A 26,639-nucleotide genomic window follows, 5' to 3' on the forward strand; every position below is an offset into this window, starting at 1 on the left:
ATGTGAGATGAACATAGGGAAAGTCATAAATGGAGAGTATGGAGACGAGAGGAGATGGGCGTAGTGCTCATACTCCCCACACCTGGCACACGTAGCGCCAGACACCCACATGCCTGTATATTAGAGGAAGGGGCTAATGTGCAAGTAATAAATGCCATTAGGTGTTATACTATAGACCCCCCAGCAGGCCTCAAAGATAGCATGGGCAATTCTCCAACAGCACATGGTAGACACCGGCCCCAGCCTCACAGACCAGAACTTTATACTGGGTCAAAAATGTTCTTTTATGACCGCACCATTCAGGTGCCCAAGTTTAATGGGGTCTTACCCTGTGTAAAGATGGTGCCATCATAGATGCTGTCACTAACAGCTACTTTCTTAAAGAGAGTGAACACGAGAATGGACATGTGGGTCCTTATCCTCCCAGTTACCCCAAGTGATTGGAGTGGTATTACGCATGTGGGGCCGCTGCTCCCTTCACTTATATGGGAGTGGTGGTGAACGTGTGACCACTGCTCCATCCATTTCTATAGAAGGAGTAGTGCACGTGACCACTACTCCATCTATTTCTATAGGAGTAGTGCACATATGTGATGGAGGGGTTAAGGGGTTCAGCCACCCGGACACCATGTATCGCCCATCTTGAGGATAGGTGATAAATGCTGTCAGTAGGATAACCCTTAAAAATTGACTTTCGACCTGCAATATTTTAAATATATACTATAGATATGAGCTAAATACACTATATTAAACCATGTAGTATGTTCTGTTGTCACATCATGAATGAGAACCCGTCATTCGTCCTCCAGCCGTACAGGATAGTCCATAAGGAAGGTCTCTACCTTTTTCGGTGAGAAGACTCCCAATGTTCCACCGTCCTCTCGGATTGCCACCCCCATCTCTGCCAATAACGCCTCTCTGAAAAGAAACACATGAAGGATCAGTTTGTGTCACCCCAGACTACGATCTATAAGATTCCAGTGGATTTACAAAGGCCGGATCCACAGATGTCAGACAGAAGCCGTCGGCAGCGGTGCAAACTCAGGCAGCTACAGGAAGCCATAAAAATGCCGGGTACAGATCAGGAGCCCCATATCAGCGCGGTCCATCCTACCTCTCCATCCGGATCGCCTCCGTTTTTCTAAGTTTCTCCTCCCAAGTTTCATTGAGTTCTGCAATAATCTTCTCGGATTCCTGGTGGAAGATCGGACATAAGTCAGATGTGTGCCGCCTAACATGAACGGGCATAACGGGGATAAAGGGCATGATGGTCCCGGGTCACAGAGAACATGGGGATTCACGGTGACATAATTATGTCCTACAAGTCAGGATAAAGGGAATCTGAGAGGTTCACTAAAGTGGTTGCCCCATCATAAGCACACAGGCCAGGTAGTAGGTTGCTGACCGATGGGGTGGTCCGACCACTGGGACACCCAGGGGTGCTCCATCTGAATAAAGCCACTGTCCCTCTTACGCACCATCGCTCCATTCACGCCTATGAGTGGTGCACATGTGGGACCATCGCTTAGTATAAAGGCGGCACTCCAGAGCCGGTGTGCTGGTATATAGCGGTGAAGGTGCGACAACCCCTATACTACAGAACTGCTGCAAACATAAAGGTGTTGACCCCTGAGCGCAGTAGTCATTAAGTGATGGACTATCCAATCAATATGCGATCGCTGGTTATAGCACATACATTATGCCATTTCCTAGTACATTTTATGCCCCAATTCTTGTTTCCCAGAATTCTGCTTGTTGTCAGTGAATGGAAACATTGCTCTGCTCCAGAAGGTGAAACTCTGTACAAGTCCTGTGCAGGTGACCCGGGCGCACGGCCCGTTACAAAACAGATCTGCAATAAGTAATGTGACAGTAACGAGCCGTGCACCAGTGTCCATCACAAGCTTGTCATCCTGGAGAAGACAGTGAAGATTTACAATCACGGACTACAAGCAGAAACCTTAAGAACTGCGGCATCTACATATCCTGCATTACTGCACCTTGAGAATAAATAAGACTTTGCAGGAGAAGCCGCGCGCCCGTCTGGGATAATCCCGTGCAGACGGCAGGTCGGGTGCAGACGTTCCTGGGTATATCAGGCACCGCGTGGTGCGATCCGAGCACTGAGGAAATCAGGCCCAATAATCGCTCTATTCTTTGCATTCTGCATATAAGTGAAATGGACGACAGCTCGGGCCCCGGCTTCTGCAGACAATAGGGGAACTGTTCAGATATTAGGACTGTACAGTCTCTGTCTTGTACAACTGTAGAGCCGCAGGATGGGGGCAGATAGGAGGAGGAGCGCAGGCCCCAAACATCCCAATCACACCCCCTATAGCTTTTCTGGGGGCAATACTTATGTAATCCTCTTCTGAAAGATAATTTTTTCCCTATTTTCCATTATATTTAAGCTGCTGACTAAACCTTTAATAACAAGCAGTGCAGACGATACGTAGATTTTATTGAAGTGAATGGGGTCATATCTCGGCCATCTGTGCAAGAGCCTCTAGGAGGCGCCGCACTCGGCGTTGTCCTTCCCTCAATAAGGTCTCTGCTGATCCAAGAAGTGGATGTTTTATCAACAGCGACTACTCCGGTCTGCATTAAAGGGGCAGTCACTCATTTTAACCACAAGATAGGCGACAAAAGATGAGCAAAAAGATTTGCCCAACCCTGGTCCTCCGTGGCAGCCAGAACAGGGCGGTGACAACTTCTCCGGTCAGGATCCTGGGGCGCCCCTTCAAATTAATAGCACCTTGCGATGTCATGACGTCTCTGGGGCCTAGTAGTCACGAGTGCCGGCCGAGGAAGTCCGCACTGGCCTGGCTGCTACAGAGCCAGAACAGGAGTGTGTGAATCTTTTTTTCTCATTCCTAGTGATGAGTTGCTAATTGCTGGTGGTCTCACTACTGGGACCCCCATAAAGGGTTCTAAAGTGCCTTGTTTGAAAAGAGTGATGACCGCTCCACCGGGACCGCCAGTGATGGGCCAGAGCTGTCCTCCGCTATCCCCGGCAGCCCCATACACCAGGAATCACACAGTGGACATCTCTCTTCTTCCGAGCCCATTATTTGGATCTGTGGGGGTCCATGTGGTGGAACGACCAGTGATCGGCAAGTCATCTCTCCTTTATTGTCCAATGTGACTGAATACGGCGTATTCTGCACTAGTGTTATAAATCTTCACGTACGGAGTGAAGGGGCTTTCTGAAAAATGCTAAAGCTTTACCAAATGAAACGTGATGGATCATAAACCTCCAGCTCTATGGCATTTGCATTACACAATTTCCAAGAACTAAATTAGGAATATTCCAAAACAGGAAAGTGTATAAGAGCGCAGAACAATGGGCTGCAATGGGGAAAGAGCAATTTTGCAGCGTTCATTATATGTGGTCAATAGGGCATGGTTAAGGAATTCTAGGCAGATCTTCGAGGATAGAAAAAAAAAAAAATCAGACTCTGGAAAAGAATTTACACATAAAATATAAAAGTCCCAAGTTATTTTTCATGGCCCCAATCTGACTGGCACAAATCAATTTGGCAAATCATAAATATAAAGACGTCCTAGAAGGAGCTGGTCCTCCACCAAGACTAGGAGATCTCCATATCCACCACCGCACTTCATGGTGGAGATCTAGACACCATGAATGGTTGGAGAAGATCGATGCTCCACGGTAGGGAGGGCGCATATATATTAAGCTTACCTTGAGTCGCTCGATGGCTTCCTCTCCTCCGGGGGTGGACATGATCCTCTCCTGGATGCTTGTCACCATCGATAACCCCACCTGACTGCTGAGAGAACAGGATGATGGGGAAGATGCCAGCGAGCTCATGGAGGCTGTGGAGAAATGGCCAGGCCGTTGATTCTCATTGGACAGCAAGTACTTATTCTTAAGGTTCTGGTTATCGTTGATGTCTGAGAGAGGAAGGCAGGCCACGACAGAAGGAAGAGCTGGACACGGGAGAAGCGCCATAAGGAGGAGGAACAAGGAGAGAGGGAAACGGCAGTGAGAGATAGGAGAGACTCTGCATCACATCGGACATGATGGCAGCTCAGAAATCACAAGGGAGTGACAGGTGGATAGTGACAGGTAGACGGTGGTGGAGAGAGGTGCCTATTATATCACAACTATGCAATAAATGGTGGAATAAGCCCGTCCTGCAGCAATCCCACAATGCTGAAAACACGCTCAGTATGGACAGCGTCGGCCGGCTGCAGATAGGCTCACGGCACACAACACAGTGCTGCCCTATAGATACACATTTAAGAGGGGTGATTATTACAGCAAACCCAAGTCTCCATAGCTTATATAAAACTCCTGCCAATATAAGAGCCTTCCTGAGACAAGCAAATGGGTCTGGGGTCCCAGCTAGAGTTTATTATAGCCCGCCATCCCAGCAGGGTCCCTACCATTGTACCCCCATAGATGTCATTATTGGACTGCTGTCATTCAGGGGGTACATCCCCCAAGATGTAGCAGTGTAAGATACTACTCGCTTTACAGCATCTGATAAGAAGTCTTAGATCACGGGAGCCCATCTTGGATGGTGCACACTGGGGGTCATGTAGATATGCCGGGCTGATCACCGATCATGTTACAACTATCAATTTATAGTATGAAAATCAGGCATCCATGGCCAACGCCATTGCTTCATCAATGCAGTCATTTCCTATACATGCACCTATGTAGTCACAGTATGGGACCCCCTTGGGAAGAAGCTTTGGGGATTTAGGTTTACTGATGGATTTTTCATTGACTTTTCCATTCTAGGTTAATTCACATTTAACACAATAATCAGGATCTTCCAGAAAAGCTAAAAAAAAATGATCATTTTGGTAACATTTTGGGCAAAAAGCAGCAAACATCATAGAGAGCAGCAAAGCCGACCAGTAGTATAGTGTACGAAGCGAGCGAGACCGGGAAAAGAAGCGAGAAGGTTTTATTCACACGCAGCAGATTTGTTGCAGAAATTTCTGCACCAGATGAATGGGGCTTGCAGAAATCCATGCGCCTGCCGACAAATCATCCGCATTTGTGGTATTCGGTTGCAAATATTTCTGCCATAAATGTACGGAGTAAATATTCCCTACAGAGGTCATCCAGTCATAAGCTTAAATCGTATGATAAAACGTCTGCAACCTTGTGATACATAAAGTGTATTAAGTTCTACTTGCAGTCAGTGAATGGGAATATTGATATTTACATTCAAAGCTGCAGATAGCTGAAGTTTGTTACAATGTATCAGCGCAGAAAAGGCCGGTCTGGAGTCTAAGTGAATGGGACAGGGCTGGCATGTCTATGGCACTGTGCCCGTGTGGACAGGGACAGGACTGCAATGACTGCTGGAGCGTTCCCCCTCATTCTTCTGATGGGTGAGAAGTCCCGGATCATATTAAATGACCTATAATAAAGACCGACACGGAGAGCAAGATTCTAGTTATTGACAGCAACAGGAGGAAAACAAGATTGTGTGACGTTTTATTATACCACAATTACGACTGAGACTGGACGACCTCATTAAAGGTAGAAAAATAATATCTGCTTGATGATTAATTCAGTAAGAAACAGAAACGATAATAGATACAGAATTCAGGCGCCATTAGCGGGAGAACATGTCGATCGCTTGGTAAGAGACTGCGAAGCCGTCATGCAAAGATCCCCAGCAGAACCATTAGTGTCCTCAGCAGCAGAGACGTAATGTGCAGGAAATCTCAGACAGATCCTCACAGCGCGGAGCAGAAATGCTGAACCTTACCCAGAAACAGAACTGTAGGCAATGAAAGGTGTCAGCGGTATTAGAGCCTGCAGGGGGCGTCCTCCGTGATGTCTACACAACGCTGGCACTAAGGTCTGATCCATCACCGCTGCTCTGCAGGATCCCACAACTCAACGCAACTGGTCAACCTCAATCAATCACCCGGAGGTCACACAATCCTATAGAAAGTGCCCCTCCACCAACGTACAAAATAATATCCATCTACACACACATCTAACTACCTGCTCCTGAGCTACATCCTGTATTATACTCCAGAGCTGCACTCACTATTCTGCTGGTGCAGTCACTGTGTATATACATTACATTACTGATCCTGAGTTACATCCTGTATTATACTGCAGAGCTGCACTCACTATTCTGCTGGTGCAGTTACTGTGTACATACATTACATTACTGATCCTGAGTTACATCCTGTATTATACTCCAGAGCTGCACTCACTATTCTGCAGGTGCAGTCACTGTGTACATACATTACATTACTGATCCTGAGTTACCTCCTGTATTATACTCCAGAGCAACGCTCACTATTCTGCTGGTGCAGTCACTGTGTACATACATTATATTACTGATCCTGAGCTACATCCTGTATTATACTCCAGAGCTGCACTCACTATTCTGTTGGTGCAGTCACTGTGTACATACATTACATTACTGATCTTGAGTTACCTCCTGTATTATACTCCAGAGCTGCACTCACTATTCTGCTGGTGCAGTCAGTGTGTACATACATTACATTACTGATCCTGAGTTACATCCTGTATTATACTCCAGAGCTGCACTCACTATTCAGCTAACTGCCATTGGAAATCATATGCCCGCTTTCTAACAGCCATGCCCAGTGGTGATTGGGGAACCTAGGTAGTTCAGCCGGGTGCAGTTTGTGTCCTTCATATGACAGATTTGGCCCGGGTGTCTGTAATAAACAGTCACCATGACGCAGGTGTGAACAGATCCTTATGTATCTTAGCAAATAAGTGAAAACCTAATGAATATAAGAAATTGGCCACTTTTGCTGTGCAATTATATCAGAACCTGGAGCCTAAATATAAGACGGGAACCCAGAAGTTGCTTTGTGGGATGTAGAAATTTGGCTGCATTTTCTCCTAGCGCCACAATAATCCTGTCTGGGATTTCTCTGCGGCCTGTGCTGGCATGCAAGATTCAGCTGTACGCTGCTTGTGGCTGGTAAGCGAGGCCGAGGGGTATAAAGGGGACGGATATACACACATTTCACTCCACGGAAATTGTCTTCAATTGAATCAACTGATGGAAGCAGGAGGAAAGACAAGACAGAAGGAAGTTTAAGTATTCGGGAACACTCAGTGATGTGTAGAGGGGTTTTTCCAGAATTTAACCCTGATGTCCAACCCTTAGGTGTGTGGGGACAAAATATGCCCAATACACTAACGTTCCTGACACAGCACCGCCATGTGGTTGAGTCTGGTACTGCAGTCAGCCATAGCCGAATGCAGCAGTAACAGACCCGGCCACAGTGTCGAGAGCGTCACCTTTACCAAGCACTATGTCCCATTCATTCGGCTGATCCCCACCAAATTACATACTCCTGGTTAAGGACAGACAATATTAAATTATGGAAAACCCACTTATGTTCCAGAGCGAACAGAGCATTTATTTTCCCACCCGGTGGGTCAAGGACTCTTGTGTTACACAAAGAAGCAGATCTGCATCTATCAGACACTTACGGCACAGCCTGTGGATATGACGCGAGTGTCTGGGTGAAGAATACCCCTTTAATAAAAGGTAAAATGTCAAGCAGACGTATACATTAACTTCAGTGGTATCAGCCGGTGCCACTTACTGTCGATGATATCACCCAGGCCCTGGGCTCGCAGCAGCTCCTTCAGACGGGACACTTCATCTTTAAGCTCCCGCACCAATTTAGCATTGGGATCTTCATTGATAATAGCGTTACATTTGATCTGTTTAGCTCGGTCAGCGTATCTGTTATAAAGAGATCCACAAGTCAGATATGGAAATTAATTATATTATATTATAATATATATATATATATATATATATATATATATATATATATATATATATATATATATATATATATATATATATACTGTGACAAGGAAGTGCAGAAGGCGACACATATGGCACCATAGACAGCCCCTTTAACACCTCTTGTACTTTTCCATCTCTTCTCTCACCTTAATGTGCTGAGAGTTTCATCGTAATTTATATCTGCAGGACTCAGAGCTGCGACCATGGCCGTGCGAGAGTTTCCACCTGAAATAGAAGCTCACGATTAGATCCCGTAAGTTCAGCCGCCAAATGTGATCACCGTTTATAGAAGCTCGGCCGATCAATTGACTAGTGATAGTTGCTGCTTCCTGAATGTTGCCTCCGGAGCTGCAGTTCATACCTAGATTCTCCCGCAGCAGCCAGGTCAGTACACTGTCTCTGTAGGGGATGAAGTCTGACTTTTTCTTCTTTTTGCTCTGAAAATACATTAAAAAAAATATTAAAGTAAAGCCTCAAATGAAGGAGGACGTTTTACACAACGGGTTCTAGTTATGATTTACACGAATATGGTAAAAAAGTAAATGAATGAGTGGAAAGCACCAACTACATAGACAGTGGATGGATCATACCTTGCTGGGACAGTTATCCTGATAGACAGCATGGAGGAGGAGAGCACAGACATATAAGAGGCCGGATCCAAACTACATCTTACAAGTCATTTAGTAGTAAGCGCTTGCCGTACGTGCACATATATCAAACATATTCGTAGGCCGCCATGTCAGATGCCAACAGTGTCCGTTTTGCTTCTATTGGGTCAGTGTAAGTTTTTCCAGTGTATGAAATAGTGGCAATAGATCTGTCTGCACGGAAATGCTCATTCATTGCCCCACTAATGCATGTGAATGGGTTAGATGGAATTTTTCCTTCACATCCCCCAAAAATTTGGATGGTTTTTATTTGTCCACATTGTGGAAAAAAACTTGTCTGCAAGAGTTTCCATTTCCTGCAGATTCAGCATTGGACAGCCCCTGATTACCCCCTGTACATAGGGAAAGTATTAGTGTGGATCATCTGCTGCAAAAATACGACCATCAGCCCTGGACTTACTGCATGGATTCTGTTATAAATAGACGCTAAACAAATCCATGGACCTGTGAACTTACAATTACCCTATACACTAAAACGATTAGGTGGGATGTAAATTGCGACATTAAATCTGCAGGTAAGGATTTGTCTGGGAGATCAGTCCCTTAAGAAATTTCAGCAACCCCTTCATTACTGCTGGATCACAGCCTTTTAATTTCCGTTCCCACGATGTATTAATGACACTTACCACCTCTGCAAGAGCCGAGATGACTTTCCCCAGAGTGGTCAGAGATTTATTAATATTAGCACCTTCCTGCAAACACAAAACATCACAAGGTTATTTCTCGCTGTATTTTACGCCCGATGCACATTCAGTTTTTCTGCTTTTCTTTCTTAAAATTACCAAGTTTACATGAACTCTACGAGTTCTAGAATCATTCACGGGAAACTCTCTCGGCAACGTAGAAACTAGTTTAACAGGAAACTTTTGCAGGTTGGTAAAAGGCAGCAGGTCGTGCTCAATGTGAGGATGTAATGTGGTTGAAGAGAGGAAAATGCAGCTTGACAAGTGCTAAATGCAGCACCGGTACAACCCCACCGTACTCCTGGCGGGCTTATCACAGCTGGACCCTGCGGGCAGGGCGGGAATGGGTGCACAGCGAGCACTTGTCAGAATATTACGCTTACAGAGATCTTGGATTGGACTCAACACCTGTTAGACCATAGAGGAAAGATTTAGGTTTTGTCCTCACCATAAGTCTGACACGGCCTGAGAATGTGTCGTGATATGTGGACCGGCTACGAGTCTCCGGACACAAACACAGCGAGATCATGTCAGTAGCTCCGGAGTCGGTCCGCACATCATGTCATTGGGACATAAGATGTGAGTAAGTGTAGAATTTGCCCCCCCGTCATCTAGGATAGGATTTACTCAATAGTGAAATGGATTGGTTCCAAAGTATTTAAGTCTCTGGATCCAAGACGTAATAACATGAGTTCTTGGAGACAATGGGGCCGTGTGATGCTCGTGTTACCAAGGATCAATACTTGCTTTTAGTCGGGTCCCCTTGGCTCCGGTGGAATCGGCTCTTTCGCTCCCGGCCAGATCTACCAGACTGATTTTACTGACCTGAAGAGGAAATAAACATTTCAGGATTAATGACACCAGAAGATGGGAGACGGACCCTCCAAACTGCGCACCAAACCTCAGATCCAAACTCGCTGTCGGAGAACTTATTAAAGTCAATCTTTATCTTGCCTCACACTTTTTAATCATATGTCCCATGTCAATCATCTAGCACATGTAATATCACATCATTTATAGATAGGAAATAATTCTGCGTATGGCTACCAGCCGCGGTTTCCTGGTGGAATCTACGTCAATAATTTTCAATATTCAAGGTGCAGCCGAGTTTCCCATTGCAAACAATGCAAAATGTTTTAATTTACGTGCTGAAATCTGTGTGCTAGAAACCAAAATGAGTCTATTACACAGATCTACCTTTTCCGTGGAGAGATTGGTCTCTATGTCGAGCCTCCTCTGGGTGAAGACTATGGTGAAGACTGCGTGGGAGCGACTGCTGGTCTCGTTCATGTTTGTGGCGGCCACAGTCCTGGGAAGAAGACAAAACAATAAATTATAATTTATTACGCGACTATATGAATTTATTCATAGCGGATGTGCAGTTTTATACAAATCCATCAATGCACAAAAAAGAAGGATCCGTTTATATGTTATTTAGGTGGCGGTTTGGTAAAGTATTGTCTTTGTCCCCCAAATGAATGACATCCTGAGGGATCCAAGACTTAAAACATTACAGATATCCGAGGATGACATTGGTGGGTATCCCCCATATCTAGGTGCCCATAGATCGGTTGATGACCAAGTGACCCCTGGTGGTCAAACTGTGGCCAGACAAGTAAGTTAAAGGCAACCTCCGCCCCCACCTACCTGGCCTTATTCCCTGCATCCATCAGGTCAGCAATGTCTGTGTAGGAGGTGACGGCCAACTTAGACAAGTCTTCTACATAGGGACCGAGCAGTGGGTGCTCCCTCACCCGCAGGTTACCTTTGTTTTTAGGGTTTAGCAGGTCACGGACTCGCTCACAGTAAATTTCCATATAACTGACCTAGGAGGATCATAAGAAAAAGACGAGTTACGGACAGGATTCTCATCATTAGAAAACTTGGATGTATAATGATCAATAATGCTCAGTTGTCTCTTGCCAATCTCCGATCTGAAATTTTGCACCTATTGAGCCCGATTCCTCATTTGCAATTTATTATAGTCACTTATTTTTTTTTTTACTTGTGGTATTCAGTGATGTTTTCTGTGCCAAATTCATGACAGAAAATCAAAAATGCTCTTATTTTTTGCCTTTAAACCAGAATACCAAAAGTTGCAAATCCTTTAAAAAGTAAGACAAATTGGAAACTCAGCACGGTGGCTCAGTGGTTAGCATGGTGGCTCAGTGGTTAGCACTGTTGCTTTGCAGCTCTAGGGTCCTGGGTTCAAATCCCAACATCTGCAAGGAGTTTGTATGTTCTCCCCGTGTTTGCGTGGGTTTCCTCCGGGTTCTCCGGTTTCCTCCCACACTCCAAAGACTGATGGGGAACCTAGATTGTGAGCCCCAATGGGGACAGTGATGATGATGTCTGTAAAGTAAAGCGCTGCGGAATTAATGGCGCTATATAAGTGAGTAAAATAAACTCCTCCTGTAATTATACTCAAGCCAGAACTAGAGCTAGATGCATCCCCCAAAAAATTTGATAATAGGTACATTTCGTGAATCGGTCTAAAACATTTAAATAAGCTAAGTTGTAGAGGAAAAGATGACTTAAAAAAAGAATAAAACAACTTAAAAAGTGGCACAAAATATATAGAGAATAAAGCGCAAATACTAAGATCACTGAAAAGGAGCCAATTACTCCTGAAAAGTGGAGAAAGACCAATGATAAATTTGAGCAATGATCAATTTATTATTGTTTTTTTTAAGCAAAAAAGCTAATTTTGCAAAAAGTCTTAATTTAAAAAAAAAAAAAATAAATAAAAAAATAAATAAATAAAATCGACCATTTTGTGTTTACAGCTCCAATGCGCATCTATGCATCTCCACCCTACAGTCAAGTGTTACTCTCTTCTGCCCACAATTAAGCCTGGAGCAAAGAGAATGCAGGAAGACAGAAGAAAGGAGCTGTGCACATAAATCAGATTTTAGTTTATTTTCCTGAAAAAAAAACATAATTTAGCTGCATTGGAGCAACTGAAAGAACAGTTGTAAAAGTGAACGTACAAAGACAATTCATGCACGACTACTGATCCATGCGGTTACTGTGGATTCTCGGCATAAAGTCTCATGTTTTCTGCAGATTAAACTTTATCATTGTAAAAAAAAAAAAAACCTTTTCATCGGTTCTCATCTGGCTGGTTGAAGCCGTCCGGCTCATCAGCGCACATTAGTAATGTTGGCATTAAAGTTTTATAAGGAAGCAATGAATAATTCACTGGGAGTTTGGATCTTCGATGGCTTCATATAATCAGCGGAGGGAAGTCCTGGATCTTGAGAATCACGAGACAAGTTTATATCTGTGCATATAAATGTGCTGCACCGCTGCTTATACATGGAGGCCGTCAAATCCTTTACTATCTCCATAGTCAACATTATGCTTTGGTCTGAGCCCCCCCCCGTGGCGCTGTACCTGCTGTAGATACTTTGGGGGGTGCGCATCATGCATCACTTCATGTGCAATCGTACAAGAAACTGATTTTTGCAAAGATCCGACCAATTTGATTTTCAGGGATTTATTTCACTTTTCGGTCCCGTAATCTCTGTATAGATGGCGCGTCGTTCGGATCGGCATTAATGATGTTTTTCCTATTCGCGCATGATGGGATCAAGGTAAAAGGGAACGAGATGTGTTCACGTGTCTCGCTGAGCAGGTAATGGTTAGATATGGATTTTTAAAAAGGAATCGATTCCTATAAATAATGTAGAGTTTTTGGAGCTGACAGGGCAATCTGTAATGCGATGCTGAAGGGAAAGATCCAGTGTAACGAAGAGGAGCGTCCGAAATCAAAGCCTCTCCTCACTGTATGGACTGTATGGACGTGTGCCACCATTAATGTCTTATAATGATTAGCACTAAGTTGTGACATCATTAGATCTCTGTAAGGATCTAACGAGAAAGGAGACCCCTAATCAGTGCGAGAATCCGAGCTAAATGACCATCAATCCTCCAAAAGACCCCCTGAATGACAAAACTGACTGCAGCCACCACCACTAGGGGGAGCTCATGAGCTCAGCGCATACAAATAATATTTGTTTGCACCCTTTGGAATAAATAACTGCAATCAATCGCCTCCTATAACCATCAGCTTCTTACAATCTGCTCCAGGTTTCATATGTGAAGGCGTCTTCTCCCAACAGCAATTTTAAGATCTCTCCACAGGTGATCAATGGGATTTAGATCCGGACTCATTGCTGCCACTTCAGAACTCTCCAGCGCTTTGTTTCCATCCATTTCTGGGGGTTTCTTGAAGTATGTTTGGGGTCATTGTCCTGCTGGAAGACCCATGACCTAGAACCCAAACCCAGCTTTCTGACACTGGGCGCTACATTGCCACCCAAAATCCTTTGGTAATCTTCAGACTTCATGATGCCTTGCACAAAGCCAAGGCCCCCAGTGACAGATGCAGCAAAATAATCCCAAAACATCTGTGAACCTCCACCATACTTGACTGTAGGTACTGTGTTCTTTTCTTTGTAGGACTCATTCAGTTTTCAGTAAACCATAGAATGATGTGCTTTACCAAAAAGCTCTATCTTGGTTTCATCTGTCCACAAGACACTTTCCCAGAAGGATTTTGGCTTACTCAAGTACATTTTGGAAAACTACAGTCTAGCTTTTTTATGTCTCGGTCAGAAGTGGGGTCCTCGTGGGTCTCCTGCCCTAGCGTTTTATTTCATTCACATGTGGACGGATAGTTCACAATGACACTGATGCACCCTGAGCCTGCAGTGCAGCTGGAATTTCTTTTGACCTTGCATGGGGCTGCTCATCCACCATCCGGACTATCCTGCGCTGCAACCTTTCATCAATTTTTCTTTGTCGTCCACGCGCAGGGAGATTAGCTACAGTGCCATGGGTTGTAAACTTCTTGATTATGTTGTGCACTGTGGGCAAAGGAACATCAAGATCTCGGGAGATGGACTTATAGCCTTGAGATTGTTGATATTTTTCAACAATTTTGGTTCTCAAGTCCTCAGACAGTTCTCTTCTCCTCTTTCTGTTCTCCATGCTTAGTGTGACACACACACAGACACACAATGCAAACATTGAGTCAACTTCTCCCCTTTTGATCTGGTTTCAGGTGTGATTTTCATATTGCCCACGTCTGTTACTTGCCAGAGGTAATTGTGAATGAGCATCTCATGCTTGAAACAAAATTGTTCACCCACCATTTTGGAAAGGTGCCAACAATTTTGTTTGGCGCATCTTTGGGGGGTTTTAGTGTGAAAGTATGTCCAATTTGCCTTTTTTTCTTAGTTTTTTTTTGCGTTGTTCCAATACCCACAAAGGAAATAAACTTGTGTAATTGCAATCATTTTCAGGGAGAAATACTTCAATTTCTAGAACAATTTCAAGGGTGCCAACACTTTCAGCCATGACTGTAATAATCAATTAATCAATCATCGGAAAGTCGCCTCGGTGGACTGAATGGCCGTCAGTAATGCCCTGTGGCTACTCATTAGTTACATTAGTCATCGCCATGTACCTGGATACAGGATCCCGCTCGATATCACTGCCCGGCGGGGACTCACAGCGACGCCGATTTTTATTTTTTTTCAGCCGAGCTAAAGTTTCTGCTTTGACGTAGATGAAAGGACCTGACCTTGTTAGAGGAACCTGCAATTATCTGGACCCCATGTGAACAGCAATGGCCACACACTGTAATGAATGAAACCCGCTTATGCCAAGAAATGTCTGCAACCTGTCGACGCCATGATACCGCGAGTCCCAGAGCTTTATGTGGCGGTATGTAATCTTATATAATCACATAAACCGCTCTCGGCAGAACAACAGTTACAGTGGGGGATCGCGGCGAGCAGAGATGATCGTTTATATACCCGGCAGGGTTGTCACGAAATATATACTTAATACCGCAGAATACAAAGCATTCATGCTGCATATATACGTGTATACAGAACCGCCATAATGCCAGCCAATCCAATGTCAGCTTTTATGCCATACCTTGCATTACCCCAATGAAAGCTAGAATCTGATTGGTTGCAGTTATTGCGATACTGATTGCGGAGAGGTTTCTCGATGATATATATGGCCGCTAGAGAAAGACCGGCACGATGGCAATACCGATGCTCTATCGGGTGCGGAGCAGTCACTACTCACCTCCACGGAGAATGACACATCATCGTTGTTATTACAATTGATTTTTTCGAATAGTTCCTCGCATAGCTGGGGAGAGAACACGGGAGGGGGGTTAGTTTCAGTCTGTCAATTCACGTGATTAATATATATATATATATATATATTTATATATTTTATAAATATATGTAACATTTATTTATTTTTTTTTTTTTTTTTGCTGTCCTGTGTGAATACATGAGGAATAACACTATTTCCGACAACCAATATGACTTGTTTCTTGTATTTTTCACCGGTTATCTAGCTCTGGGGTGAGATAAAATACTACAAAGCAGCAGCATGGAAGACATTATGCAGCAGTACTGAGCTGTGTAGCTGTAAATCCAGCTCTGGGGTGAGATAAACTCTTACTGTAAAGCAGCAGTTCCATCCCTCTGCCTCCCTCTCTCTCAACCTTCCCCCTGCCCATAGGCTTCAGTAGGCATGGGTAAAGTGATCTCTCAGTGAGACACCAGGCCCAGCTGATAGGCAGGGGTGTCTGGAGTCGCATACCCACCGATCTGAAATTGATGACCTATCCTAAGGACAGGCCATCAATATTAATGTACCGGACAGCACCTCTAAATGACGTAGTTAGTAGTGTAAAATTTTTTAAAAAAACTTTATACTCCCCTCCAGCAATGTTGCAGTGTCTCCCAGCACTTGTGTGAGGTTACTGTGCCATGTACACGCTGCAGACAATCAACGACCATTGACAGACTGCTTCGCTCACACTTCCCTCGGACAAAGTTCACATCATCCAATTGAAGTGTGAGCGAAGCAGTCCGTCAGTGGTCATTGATTGATAAGCTACGAGAGCGCTGCAGACAATGTCACACAAATGCCGACATTGCCGATGTGGGAGTAGAGCATAAGGTTTTTATTTTCCACAGGGGACAACAGCATTTAAAAGGGTTTTCTGGTTTCAGAAAATCCCTGTCTTCCTGCTCCAGTTTGGTTAAAAAAACAAACAAACTGCGCAGTGTTCACCCTCCCTGGGTCCAGTGCTGAGTCTCCGCTGGTGCTTCAGGTGTCGGTTACCGTCTGCAGAGGTGACATGACGTTGACAGCTCTTCAACCAATAACCAAACTCAGGGGGTCTACCAGAGTTGACAGCACGAGCCGACGAGCTCAATTATTGCCCAAAGAGCTGTCAATGTGACAATACCAGACGCCAGAAGCAGCGGCAGAGAGTTAGCGCCGGACCTGGGGAGGGTGAACGAGGGACAGGTTTTTTTTTTAATCCCTTTAAGAACGGGTTGTGTAAGTAGTGCACAATCCCTTTAAAGTGAACAAGAAATATGGTAACAGTCAAGCACTTGGGCTTATATTATAATGTATAAGCTCAGACATAAGCACATTTGTGCTGAATCCGGTCATCTTGTAACTCCGTCAATACTGACAGAATAAACCATCAATGTCCAGAGCAAGAAACTGTTTATAAGGGTCCGTATGTCCCCACATGCAGTATATACACACAAGGAAGCCATGTGGCGAGTCACACAGCCGTCCTGCTATATGGTCTTAGGTTTCATCCCATAAACATATTTAGTTTAATTTGCAGCCTATATGTGCAGGTTAAAGGGATATTTAGGGATTGCAAGACAGAGTTTGATGAGAAATTTTAGAGACCAAAGGAAACAAAACAGTACCTGAGGGATAATGCCCGCCTGCGTCTCCTCCTGTTTACCCATCATAGTATAGGACTTGCCGGCACCCGTCTGCCCATAGGCAAATATACAAACGTTGTATCCCTCGAAGGCGTGCTCCAGCATCTCCTTTCCAATGTCATTGTACACGCGGCTCTGGGATGCAAAACTGGGATCATCCGGCTGTGCAAAGAGAGGACGTGGCACAGTCAGTGAGCGCGGGCACAGGTGATCAAACTTTACCGAAACAAGCACATCTGCAAGAAACACTGTTAGGGCGCAAACAGACGGCTGTATCACTCGCATGAGGATCGTATCGCAATCCTAGGACTGGCCGTCGGCTATTCTGACCTGAGCATAGAAATACATGCTCAGGTCAGGAGAGAAGACGGTCAGTCCGAGGATCGCGATGCGTGAGAAATACGGCCGTCTGACTGCGCCATTACTAAAATTATCTACAGATCAATCAAAAAGGATTTCTATAGGACTTACCGAGGTGTGGGACCAGTAGGAATAGTCAAAGCTGAAACTTTTTGCTGGTTCCTTGGGATTCTTTGGATTGAGAATACCTAAAAGAAGAAAAGGAGAAATGTGTGAGTTATTACTGGACCGCGGAGCAAAAAAAGAATATGATGACGATATACAGTCACCCAGCCCCGACTGTGCACTGCAATGTATCGTCACAAGCGGAGAGTTTATACCTGCAAGTGGAATACAAAAACTATGGAAGCACAGGCACGTATGAAATCAGGACCGAGGAGCAGAAGGGGACAGAACCACACAAACGGACCTAGAATCACACCACCACGGTGCCAAGAACCATGACAATCATCACCCAGAAACAATACCAATCATAGATCCAAAACCCAGAACCATGCCAACACGGACACCCAAAAACCTAGAGGCACGCCAACACCCAGAACCATGCCAACGCGGACACCCAAAAACCTAGAGGCACGCCAACACCCAGAACCATGCCAACGCAGACACCCAAAAACCTAGAGGCACGGCAACACCCAGAACCATGCCAACGCGGACACCCAAAAACCTAGAGGCATGGCAACACCCAGAACCATGCCAACACAAACACCCAAAAACCTAGAGGCATGGCAACACCTAGAGCCATGCCAAAGCGGACACCCAAAAACCTAGAGGCATGGCAACACCCAGAACCATGCCAACGCAGACACCCAAAAACCTAGAGGCATGGCAACACCCAGAACCATGCCAACACAAACACCCAAAAACCTAGAGGCATGGCAACACCTAGAGCCATGCCAACGCGGACACCCAAAAACCTAGAGGCATGGCAACACCCAGAACCATGCCAACGCAGACACCCAAAAACCTAGAGGCATGGCAACACCCAGAACCATGCCAACGCGGACACCCAAAAACCTAGAGGCATGGCAACACCCAGAACCATGCCAACACGAACACCCAAAAACCTAGAGGCATGGCAACACCTAGAACCATGCCAACGCGGACACCCAAAAACCTAGAGGCATGGCAACACCCAGAACCATGCCAACGCGGACACCCAAAAACCTAGAGGCATGCCAACACCCAGAACCATGCCAACACCCAGAACCATGCCAATGCAGACACCCAAAAACCCAGAGGCATGGCAATACCCAGAACCATGCCAACGTGGACACCAAAAAACCTAGAGGCATGGCAACACCCAGAACCATGCCAACGTGAACACCCAAAAACCTAGAGGCATGGCAACACCCAGAACCATGCCAACACCCAAAACCATGCCAATGCAGACACCCAAAAGACTAGAGGCATGGCAATACCCAGAACCATGCCAATGCTAACACCCAAAAACCTAGAGGCATGCCAACACCCAGAACCATGCCAACACCCAGAACCATGCCAATGCAGACACCCAAAAACCCAGAGGCATGGCAATTCCCAGAACCATACCAACGCAGTTACCCAAAAACCTAGAGGCATGGCAACACCCAGAACCATGCCAACACGAACACCCAAAAACCTAGAGGCATGGCAATATCACCCAGGGAGCGAGGGACACGGCAACACTGACTACCAGGATCCAGAACAACACGACAGACCCAGAACCAAGGCAAAATCAGCACCCAAAATGACAGGGATACCCAAGGACCCAGAAGCACGGCAACACCGACACCCAACGTTACATGGGGCAAATAATTCATTCCAACTGATTCGTCTCAATTGGTGGTAACCATAGTGCAAGTCTTTATATTGTAATTATTACTGTTCTAGAAAACAAGTGGTCATCTGTGCCACAGGCAGAACGAGGGCAGGTAAGATGAAGACTACCAGGAACTGACAGACGGCCACAAAGATCAGAACGCCACCTGCTCCGAGCTAAGCTTCCTAGCAGATGTAGTGTCCTTGTGATTCCCTGGAAGTCTCAGCCGCACCAGAAATAGCCGGACTTGCCAAATTCTGAGCACTATTTCAGACTCTGCCCTTTCAGCCGAAGGAACATGGAAAGGAGGCAATGGGGTTATAAAAGAAATGCTTAAACTAATATTATCTGTAGTCATAAGTAATAAAACCTTATGTCATTTTCCCTTAAATAAACCTTCCTGATGCACCTTGCAAGAATGTCAGCGTAACACAGCGTCCTGCAATGCAACACACTAGTCTTCAGTTAGCAAATTCGGGTTAATAAAACTGCATTTGTAAGAAAAAAATAGGCATAAACTGAAAAAAAAACCTCATAAAAACAAAAACTGCAGCCAACAGCACCTGACTCATCTATAATTCGAGAGTGTTGACTCCTGTGGGCAGGAGGCACAGCAGACACGGGGAGAACAATCAGTGCAATTTCGTTGCCGTCCTCCGCACGGATCGTTCCCGCTTTGCTCAGATCTTCTAACCTCACCCAGTAATAACGCTGCAGCTACACAGCGACTTTGGAAAGGACACAGGACAAGCGGCCAAAGGTCATTCTGTGCAGCCGCTACATCACAGAGTAATGCAGGTAATGGGGGTCGCATTGTGACCTCTAGAGCAAGTCGCAAAAAGTCAGAGCCAGTTGGATTCCTTGCAACCTGCTTGTCGCAGTGAAGGGTGAAGATTGCAGAATTCTTTGCATAAATAACCCCTGGGCTTGATGGAGGTGACCATAAAACAGGTGACATTAACTCCACAACTATTACCCCACTTGCCACCGCACCATGGCAAGTTGGAAGAGCAGAGGCTAAGCGCCAAAATTGGTGCATCTTATGGATGCACCATTTCTTGGGCGGCTGTGGGCAGATGTTCTTCGTTTGGAAGGGGGCCAATATCCATGGCCCCTTTCTAGTCTATAAATATCAGCCCACAGCTGTCTGCCTAGCCTTTGCTGGTTATTAAAAATAGGAGGGACCCCACGTCATTTTTTTTGTGGGGTCCACCCTTATTAATGACCACTGAAGGCTAAGCACACAGCTGTGAGCTGATATTATTAGCCTAGGAAGCTCCATGTTTATTATCCCCTTCCCACACTATAAACACCAGCCCCCAGCTGTCCGCTTTCCCTTAGCTGGTTAAGAATAATATGGAGGAGCCCACACCATTTTTTCTTTAATTCATTTATTTATTATTTAAATACATGTACAGTAAGCTACACAAGCAAACAACCAAAGGCTGATGAAAGCTTCGGCTGCTCTACACATCATGGAATTACAGAGCGTCTGCACTTCTGCAGTCAAATTTTTTATCATTAGTTTCCAAGCAACTTTGCATCATTGTGTGTCCACAGCTCCAGGGGAGACCTATGCATTTCCATGGTTACAGACTACAAACAAACCTTGTGTAGTCGGAACTTGTAGTCATGTTACCACACTCCACTGAACGTCTTGCCACCAATGAAGCAGGTCTTGCGTCTTGCCACCAATGAAGCAGGAGAAAGGGCAGCAAAAGGAGAAGCGCAGCAAAAGGAGAAGCGCAGCAAAAGGAGAAGCGCAGCAAAAGGAGAAGCGCAGCAAAAGGAGAAGCGCAACACATGACCGGAGGACATCCCGAATTTAAAAGAAGCACCTTGGCACATGCATGCAAGATACTGACGTTACACCACCGAACCGTTACTGTCAGGATTTCTCACAGGCTATAGCTGATTGCTAGGGGTCCAAACAGGTGATCTATTAAAAATAGGCCCCTTTAAATACACTTTTGGGGTCACAGAAAAAAGATGCTTAAATGGGATGGTAAATTTTGGGGGGGGAACGTTCAGTTTTCCACTTGAAGCACAGAAAGATCAGAGTAATAAATAAATGTACCAGCCAGGTGACAGTCACAGTGGGATATAGGATATAGTGGGATTTCTATACAGGAAAGCCACAGGTCAGGTCTGGCGCAGGAGGACACAGATGAACATGGCGGACGGAGAAGGAGGGAGTATAAATAGTATCAGGGACCCTGTTTGGAAGCACATTACCCTGGCGCTCGGTTACCAGGCGAGAACGCCCCTCCCCGGGGGATATGAAGCAGCTGCAGAGGCCGAGTTTAAAGGGATTAGGGATAATGGTGACTCACAGTGAACGTTCTGTTTCCAAAAGAGAGAGCGCACGAGAGGTGCACATTCCTCCCAAACAGAGCGCTCACATCACATCTGACTCATCCGCAGTATCAAGGCCTGAGCGCCGTCCTCACTGTATAATCGCACCTCGGTGCCACACGCACACCGCACAACAAGGTGCGCTCAAGGGCTTATCCAGACCCACACGAGTCCTTGCGTCTGCATCTTATACCTTTAAGATTTTTATATATTAGAGGGATTGCATTGGACAACTCCACTTTGGACCCACACTCTTTTCTGCACAAAACCAGTGGGGTCCTGTTACTCGGAGCCCCAGGATCAGACGTGACTGCAGGTGTCGCAGCTCTTTAAATGATTACAGATTACATGTGACCAATTAAAATCAATGGGAAATCTCCCTATTACTTTAACAGAGACCCTGATTCCAGCGATGTGTCACTTACCGGGCTGCTTGCTGTCATTTTGATAAAATCACTGTTTTAATCAGCAGGAGATTATCAAAACGACAGTATGCAGCCCAATAAGTAACATCGCTGGAGTCAGGGTCTCAGTCCCTACACCATGCTGCTCTCAGAACCTGGTGACAGATTCCCCTTTAACAACCTGAGTGTTTTGATCCTAGATGATCTTGCAGTGATTTCAGTGCCCTACATTTATCGGTGGAACATTTATTAAATACTGTTTTCTGTCGTTTCTTTTTTCTTTCTGTTTTCTTTTCTTCTTAGTTTTATGAGGAAAGTAGAAAGAAAGTCATTTTTATAGTTCTTTATTCTTTAAAAGGGTTAATCTGTGTAAAAATGTATTGCTCCAAAGGATCAAGGATTCAAATAAAAAAAAAAAGAAACTGGATGCAGTGTTGTCATCATGTATACAGGACGGCTATGGCTATAGGATTATATATGAATATAAAAAAATATATATATATAAATATATTTGCTCTCTTTCTTTTTTACTTATGTTCACATATATTATTTTAACCTGATTTTTTTTTTCCCACCTAGAGGTCATAAGAGACTCCTGGGCATGTTCACCTTTTGGAATTTAATTTTGCAGTTTGTAGGAGCTGTAAGTATAGGGGAAGTAAGCCCCTGGGATGATGTTAGAGTTCATTTGCTAAACGGCGATCCCATGATCCAGGGACATTTCTTCTTATTTACGGTGGAAAAGAGAACGCTGGTGCAGAGGTTATAATTTGCACTTATCCTCTCCTCAAGGTCCGTGGCTTGTTCTGACACAGTCTGCTGCTTTAAACCCATTGAGTAGATTTACTATAACATGGGATTTAAAGCCCCGGACTATGAGCCGCGCAATGACAATGTTGTGGATTTAAAGCCCAGGACTACGAGCCGCGCAATGACAATGTTGTGGATTTAAAGCCCAGGACTACGAGCTGCACAATAACAATGCTGTGGATTTAAATCCCAGGACTATGAGCCGAACAATGACAATGCCGTGGATTTAAATCCCAGGACTATGAGCCGAACAATGACAATGCCGTGGATTTAAATCCCAGGACTACGGTTTCCAAGAGGGTTAAGTTTTTCAGCTCTGATGGGTTAATGGACCTAGTATACACATATATCGAAGAGCCACTGCTGATGCCCGTGTATAAGCCATTGCATATCCTGGATTACACGTTCCCTTAAAATACGTATTATCTACCTGCATACAACGACCATTGTGCCAGAGATCAGCGCTTTACCCCAGAGGAAAAGCTTTATCTGGATTCGCTTCCTAGCGCACAGCGGGTGACGGCGTTGCTATGTTTAGATGCCACGGTGAAATACAAAAGATGCGGAAAGGATGTTACATTCGCCGGTGTCGGCCACGGCAGATCCCCTCACGGCTCAGCTGTAATTAAAAACTTGTGTGTTTGCAAACAGCGGAATAAAAGTTTCTTGAGATCTGTCACCTCGGTTATAATTAAACGCTCGGCAGCGGCGAGAGGCTGCGGAAACCATCGGCTGAGGGCTGACTGTATTATACGTCGCCCGCTTTCTCGCAGGCGGCCCTCTTAACCCGCTCAGTGCCAGCTGGATTCCGGGGCTGCAGAGGATTTCAGGATCCGTGGGTGTTTGGTAATCGGAGTGGTTTCCATAACCTTCAGTTATGATAAAGCCGCAGCGAAGACGTCTCACGAGGAAACCGGACACGGAAGCGTCTATAGGAAGCGGCTCGTGTGAAAGCCACAGTGCGCAGAACAAAAGAAGCGACAGCTGCGGAGGATGGCCGCCAACAATCACGAGGCGGTCCGCCATGTTTATACATTTATTTTTTTTTTACTTTAATGTAAATAAAAATATTTTTTTGCAATTGGGTTTTATTAAATAAAAGCAGTTTGGCTTTTACAGGCTCTTTGTTTTGTGGCACATTCAACTTTGCTGTGGTCTGTGGCCCTAAACCAACTGAAAGCAGCACAGGAAAAAAGACCATGAAAAGAGTTCCAAACTCTCCCGGTACTTAATCTGAAAGAGCTCGCTGACAAATTCTCAGTTAACTCACTGCAGCCAGTCATACATAGTTCAACACAGAGGCTATAGAAGGTAATGGTGCAAAATGTTTAATTAAATCCAACTGCAAAAATTACTTTTAGGAACTTCAAATCTAAGAATTTCCAGAAAAAATATTAAAAAAGCTGCAGCTTTGGAAGTGACTAGAGCATAGGACATTAATGAGTTATAAATAGTGTGGTTATCAGCAATCTTCTGCTTTATATGTGAGCGCTGACTGGTAAGAATATCATCATTATCATCACTGGGGAATGTTCCTAGAAAGAAAGAACGAAACCTAATTTGGGAGGCGATTAAGGGTCCGCAGAAACGTCTGTCGGTGCCCTGCTCCAGAGAGGCAACACTTGATGCTTATATAATTACATTTCTCCCAGAATGCACTGCTGCAGGACTGTAATAACCAGCGGAAATAATGACGCACAGTAAGAAGCGGCGAGCGATGTCCTTTATAAAAATGCATCAATGTGGGAAAAACAGAATTCTGAGAAAAACATACAATGCAAAGCAAAGACCCCGGTGTGCGAGGTACCAAAGGGGCCTGTGGTCTGAATGAAGGTTCAGGGAAAGATGCCCTAGGAAAAGGGGTGCAACCATCTAATGAGCTCTTCATGGAGCTGGAGCCCTCTCTCCCAACCAGAACCGCTCACATTTCCTTAGACTTACACAGGAGGTGATATGTAATGTCCATTGCAGAAAGTGGGGGCGAGCCTGCGTGACCCTCCACAGAAAGCGGGGGCAGGACAGCGGGACCCTCCACAGAAAGCGGGGGCAGGACAGCGGGACCCTCCACAGAAAGCGGGGGCAGGACAGCGGGACCATCCACAGAAAGCGGCGGCGAGCCTGCGTGACCCTCCACAGAAAGCGGGGGCGAGCCTGCGTGACCCTCCACAGAAAGCGGGGGCGAGCCAGCGTGACCCTCCACAGAAAGCGGGGGCGAGCCAGCGTGACCCTCCACAGAAAGCGGGGGCGAGCCAGCGTGACCCTCCACAGAAAGCGGGGGCGAGCCAGCGTGACCCTCCACAGAAAGCGGGGGCGAGCCAGCGTGACCCTCCACAGAAAGAGGGGGCGAGCCTGCGTGACCCTCCACAGAAAGCGGGGGCGAGCCTGCGTGACCCTCCACAGAAAGCCGGGGCGAGCCTGCGTGACCCTCCACAGAAAGAGGGGGCGAGCCTGCGTGACCCTCCACAGAAAGCGGGGCCGAGCCTGCGTGACCCTCCACAGAAGGCGGGGGTGGGACTACGAGATCCTTGACAGAAGGTGGAGATGGGACTGTGTCCCCCTTGATAGAAAGCGTGGGGTGAGCCTGTGTGAGCCTCGACAGAAAGCGAGGGGGCGAGCCTGCGTGATCCTCCACAGAAAGCGGCGGCGAGCCTGCGTGACCCTCCACAGAAGGCGGGGGTGGGACTACGTACTCCTCGACGGAAAGCGGGGGCAGGACTGCGCGCCCCCCTCGTCAGAAAGCGGGGGCAGGAATGCGGCCCCCTCACCAGAAAGCGGAGGCATGATTGCGGCCCCCTCACCAGAAAGCGGAGGCATGATTGCGGCCCCCTCACCAGAAAGCAGAGGCATGATTGCGGCCCCCTCACCAGAAAGCGGAGGCATGATTGCGGCCCCCTCACCAGAAAGCGGAGGCATGATTGCGGCCCCCTCACCAGAAAGCGGAGGCATGATTGCGGCCCCCTCACCAGAAAGCGGAGGCATGATTGCGGCCCCCTCACCAGAAAGCGGAGGCATGATTGCGGCCCCCTCACCAGAAAGCGGAGGCATGATTGCGGCCCCCTCACCAGAAAGCGGAGGCATGATTGCGGCCCCCTCACCAGAAAGCGGAGGCATGATTGCGGCCCCCTCACCAGAAAGCGGAGGCATGATTGCGGCCCCCTCACCAGAAAGCGGAGGCATGATTGCGGCCCCCTCACCAGAAAGCGGAGGCATGATTGCGGCCCCCTCACCAGAAAGCGGAGGCATGATTGCGGCCCCCTCACCAGAAAGCGGAGGCATGATTGCGGCCCCCTCACCAGAAAGCGGAGGCATGATTGCGGCCCCCTCAACAGAAAGCGGAGGCATGATTGCGGCCCCCTCAACAGAAAGCGGAGGCATGATTGCGGCCCCCTCAACAGAAAGCGGAGGCATGATTGCGGCCCCCTCAACAGAAAGCGGAGGCATGATTGCGGCCCCCTCAACAGAAAGCGGAGGCATGATTGCGGCCCCCTCAACAGAAAGCGGAGGCATGATTGCGGCCCCCTCAACAGAAAGCGGAGGCATGATTGCGGCCCCCTCAACAGAAAGCGGAGGCATGATTGCGGCCCCCTCAACAGAAAGCGGAGGCATGATTGCGGCCCCCTCAACAGAAAGCGGAGGCATGATTGCGGCCCCCTCAACAGAAAGCGGAGGCATGATTGCGGCCCCCTCAACAGAAAGCGGAGGCATGATTGCGGCCCCCTCAACAGAAAGCGGAGGCATGATTGCGGCCCCCTCAACAGAAAGCGGAGGCATGATTGCGGCCCCCTCAACAGAAAGCGGAGGCATGATTGCGGCCCCCTCAACAGAAAGCGGAGGCATGATTGCGGCCCCCTCAACAGAAAGCGGAGGCATGATTGCGGCCCCCTCAACAGAAAGCGGAGGCATGATTGCGGCCCCCTCAACAGAAAGCGGAGGCATGATTGCGGCCCCCTCAACAGAAAG

At 46.4% G+C, this 26,639-nt stretch overlaps 1 protein-coding gene across 20 annotated transcripts in view; it reads right to left on the reverse strand.

Annotated features, from left to right (window-relative positions):
- The window catches only part of KIF1B (kinesin family member 1B), a 95,515-nt gene that overhangs the window by 38,157 nt on the left and 30,719 nt on the right, over positions 1 to 26,639 (reverse strand). For 4 of the 20 annotated variants that reach the window (XM_073657270.1, XM_073657256.1, XM_073657254.1 and 1 more), the window contains exons 3-17: positions 17,421 to 17,497; positions 16,932 to 17,111; positions 15,265 to 15,330; positions 10,807 to 10,985; positions 10,357 to 10,468; positions 9,907 to 9,984; positions 9,103 to 9,168; positions 8,399 to 8,416; positions 8,170 to 8,245; positions 7,955 to 8,033; positions 7,597 to 7,739; positions 7,005 to 7,040; positions 3,704 to 3,951; positions 1,115 to 1,194; positions 843 to 918 (exon numbers count right to left, since the gene is read on the reverse strand). In XM_073657270.1, coding sequence (XP_073513371.1) covers positions 843 to 918; positions 1,115 to 1,194; positions 3,704 to 3,951; positions 7,005 to 7,040; positions 7,597 to 7,739; positions 7,955 to 8,033; positions 8,170 to 8,245; positions 8,399 to 8,416; positions 9,103 to 9,168; positions 9,907 to 9,984; positions 10,357 to 10,468; positions 10,807 to 10,985; positions 15,265 to 15,330; positions 16,932 to 17,111; positions 17,421 to 17,497 — 1,514 coding nt within the window. Of the gene's footprint in view, positions 1 to 842; positions 919 to 1,114; positions 1,195 to 3,703; positions 3,952 to 7,004; positions 7,041 to 7,596; positions 7,740 to 7,954; positions 8,034 to 8,169; positions 8,246 to 8,398; positions 8,417 to 9,102; positions 9,169 to 9,902; positions 9,985 to 10,356; positions 10,469 to 10,806; positions 10,986 to 15,264; positions 15,331 to 16,931; positions 17,112 to 17,420; positions 17,498 to 26,639 lie in introns of all 20 variants that reach the window. The other 16 variants (XM_073657272.1, XM_073657271.1, XM_073657266.1 and 13 more) reach the window with 7 other exon arrangements.

Source organism: Phyllobates terribilis, unplaced genomic scaffold, assembly GCF_046119375.1.
Source record: "Phyllobates terribilis strain yellow unplaced genomic scaffold, ASM4611937v1 Scaffold_12__6_contigs__length_324123572, whole genome shotgun sequence".
Classification (NCBI taxonomy): domain Eukaryota; kingdom Metazoa; phylum Chordata; class Amphibia; order Anura; family Dendrobatidae; genus Phyllobates; species Phyllobates terribilis.